Genomic DNA, 2,766 nt, shown 5'->3' with positions numbered 1-2,766 from the left:
CCAGTGGAGATGCAGAGCTGAGGGTAAACAAAAAACAAACAAGTTTTTTTCTCTGATACTTTTCCCCCTTCCCCCTCTCATACTCTCTTGCTTGGGGTAATATCTGTGCATTTTTCTGTGCATTTTGCTTCCTTCTGTGGTATCCAGCCATCCTTCACTTTGTAGCATCACCCTTCTTCTGTCCAGCCTTTTCTCTAGAGAGTCTCTCACTCTGTCTCTTTCCCCCTCCCCTCTCTCTTCCCACCCCTCCGTTTTACTGCAGTAAATTTCTCTTCTGCAATACTAATGTGTCCACCACCTGCTCTGTCCAGTCTTAGTCTGTGTCAGTCTACAGTAGGATTGCATTGCTCTGCAGTATTGCTTTTGAATTAATTTCAACTAGTGGGTCTTTGGGCACTTAGTCAAAGTACTCACTGAGTGCATTTTGCCTTTTCTGTATTTGGTGGAGGGTGAATGTTGTCATTCCATTCAAAGATTCATTCTTCCTAAGGTCCTAAATAGTTTTTGCACATGCACTTCTCTCAACGAATCCGGTATGGAGCCTGTACGAATCATTTTAACTGGGATGAGGACTCTGAGCTTGGGACTGTATTTACATGAACAGGACTGTTAATATGTGTTTCCTGTGGCTGCTCCCATCTCTCACGGGGGTTCATTACCGGCATTCCCCTTTTCTGTCAGCAGACTCAGACTGACTTTTGTTCTTGTGTTGTTTTCTGCTGGTCCTCAAAATAGGTTTTTTTCTTTCTTCTTTCTTTTTCTGCTAGCCATGAAGTCTCAATGAACAGCACAAGAGTAGTGGAATTTGTCCTCCTGGGGCTGACCAACAGCCGCTATTTGGAGATTTCCCTCTTTATGTTTCTTATGATTGCCTACTTCTTGATCCTGCTTGGAAACGCCACTGTCATCATCATCACTCTTGTCGACCCGTGCCTTCAGACCCCAATGTACTACTTCCTCAGGAATTTTGCCCTTTTGGAAATCACTTTCACCTCCACGTTCATCCCAAATACTCTCTACAGCCTTCTGACAGAGAGCAAGGTGATTTCCCTGCCTGCTTGTTTTCTTCAGATGCTGCTTTTCTTTAACTTGGGCACCTGCACATTTTTCCATGTGGCAACAATGTCCTTTGACCGATATGTTGCTATTTGCCACCCTTTGCATTACACAACCATTATGAACAGCAGGTTTTGCCTCCAGCTGGTCCTGGCTTGCTGGGCAGTGAGTTTCCTCTTGATGTTTCCTCCCACCATTATGGTTGTCCAGCTGCCCTTCTGTGGTCCCAATGTCATGAACCACTTTTACTGTGATACTTCCCTGTTGTTGCAGCTGTCCTGTACAGACACAGGTTTCATTGAAGAATTGATGCTGATCGTAGTAATTATCATCCTATTTGGTACCTTAATAATAACTGCCATTTCTTATGGCTGCATTATTGTAACTATCTTGCATATCCCATCTTCCACGGGGAAGAAGAAAGCATTTTCCACTTGCTCAGCTCACCTCATGGTGGTGATGATATTTTACAGTACCTGCATTTGCAGGTATATCCGCCCAGCACAGCGAGGTGGGCAGCATTCTGACAAAGTTCTTTCTTTCTTCTTTTCTGTGGTGACTCAGATGCTTAACCCATACATCTACTCACTCAGGAACAACCAGGTGAAGCAAGCCTTAAAGGGGAGCATGCTGAAGGCATTTTCTAGCTCCCTGAGGCAGCCATGAGAACTGGAGTGGCCCCTCCAATTGACTGAACTGTTGCCCAGTTGTGGCATCAACATTGTGTAACTGTGAATTTAAGCCTCTGAAATCAGTGATGTTCCTCTGTTAGAAAGACAAATATGTCGGCAAAGAAGGGCTATACTAGTCCTTCAGTAACTTGACTGAGTTTGCCTGTGGTTTTTCTTTCTTTTTTCTTTCTTTTTTCCTTCTCTCTCTGGGAAAATCATGCAATAGCATTGGAAGTCAGCTGGAGCAGTCCAAGAGTTTATGATGCCAAGCTGTTTGCTCCTAGCCTCCACTTGGAGGTTCCTACCTCCTAAGCAATTGTATTTAAAGAACATTTGCTCACCGAGGCTCATTCCAACAAAGACGCTGCAGTGTCTTAGGTAGCGTTCAGCACTGAGCAGCGCTAAATGCACACATGCTCATGAGAGACTCTCAGTGGGAGCCATGGAGTCTGAGTTCCCAGTACGGTCAGTGGAGATCTAGTCACTGCAATCACTTGGAGTCCAGAGAACTGTTCATGTGGCCAGACATTGTCTGATTTAGGGAGGACTGGACTGCTCTCAACAGTAGTGACTGTGTTTGCTAGATCTCCAGTGACTGGGAGGGTAGCTAAACCCCCCCAATGCACGTGGCATTATGCATGCCTAGAGTGCCAATGCAGTCTCGAAATACAGGTCTTCACTGATATTCTAGGGTAAAGAAGATGTGTGCATGGGTCTGGCAGATATGACACTGGCTCTAGAGGGAACGTGCACTGCTGAAGTGGTAGCCATAAGCCAAATGAGATAGCCATATTCATTTAAATGTCACCCGATGACTTTCCTGAGGTGCTAGTATCGCTCTCAGCTTAGAGGTTGAACAGCTCAGTTTGTAACAAGAGCATTTTTTTTGTTCTCTCAGAACTTTTTTTGGGCTGCAAAAGAATACTGACTTTAAGAAAGCAAGGCTGAAACTAGCTGATCTATTCTGCAGAAAATAGATGTAGAGTTAGGGGAGATCAAATGACCTCAAAGCAAGAGCTGGCCACACTTTAGAGTCTGA

General features: G+C 44.7%; 1 protein-coding gene across 1 annotated transcript; it reads left to right on the top strand.

Annotated features, from left to right (window-relative positions):
* The first annotated feature begins 780 nt into the window (after positions 1 to 780).
* LOC112995906 (olfactory receptor 6E1-like) lies at positions 781 to 1,722 on the top strand. Its single transcript, XM_026121149.2, has one exon. It carries the CDS (start codon positions 781 to 783, stop codon positions 1,720 to 1,722), a length of 942 nt encoding a protein of 313 aa, XP_025976934.2.
* The last annotated feature ends 1,044 nt before the right edge of the window (positions 1,723 to 2,766 follow it).

This window comes from Dromaius novaehollandiae, chromosome 22 (genome assembly GCF_036370855.1).
Source record: "Dromaius novaehollandiae isolate bDroNov1 chromosome 22, bDroNov1.hap1, whole genome shotgun sequence".
Taxonomy (NCBI): Eukaryota; Metazoa; Chordata; class Aves; order Casuariiformes; family Dromaiidae; genus Dromaius; species Dromaius novaehollandiae.
This window is presented reverse-complemented; position numbering and strand designations above follow the sequence as displayed.

Bases quoted from the DNA above. Each gene is read 5' to 3' on its own strand.
- LOC112995906 (XM_026121149.2), top strand. From the start codon at position 781: ATGAACAGCACAAGAGTAGTGGAATTTGTCCTCCTGGGGCTGACCAAC.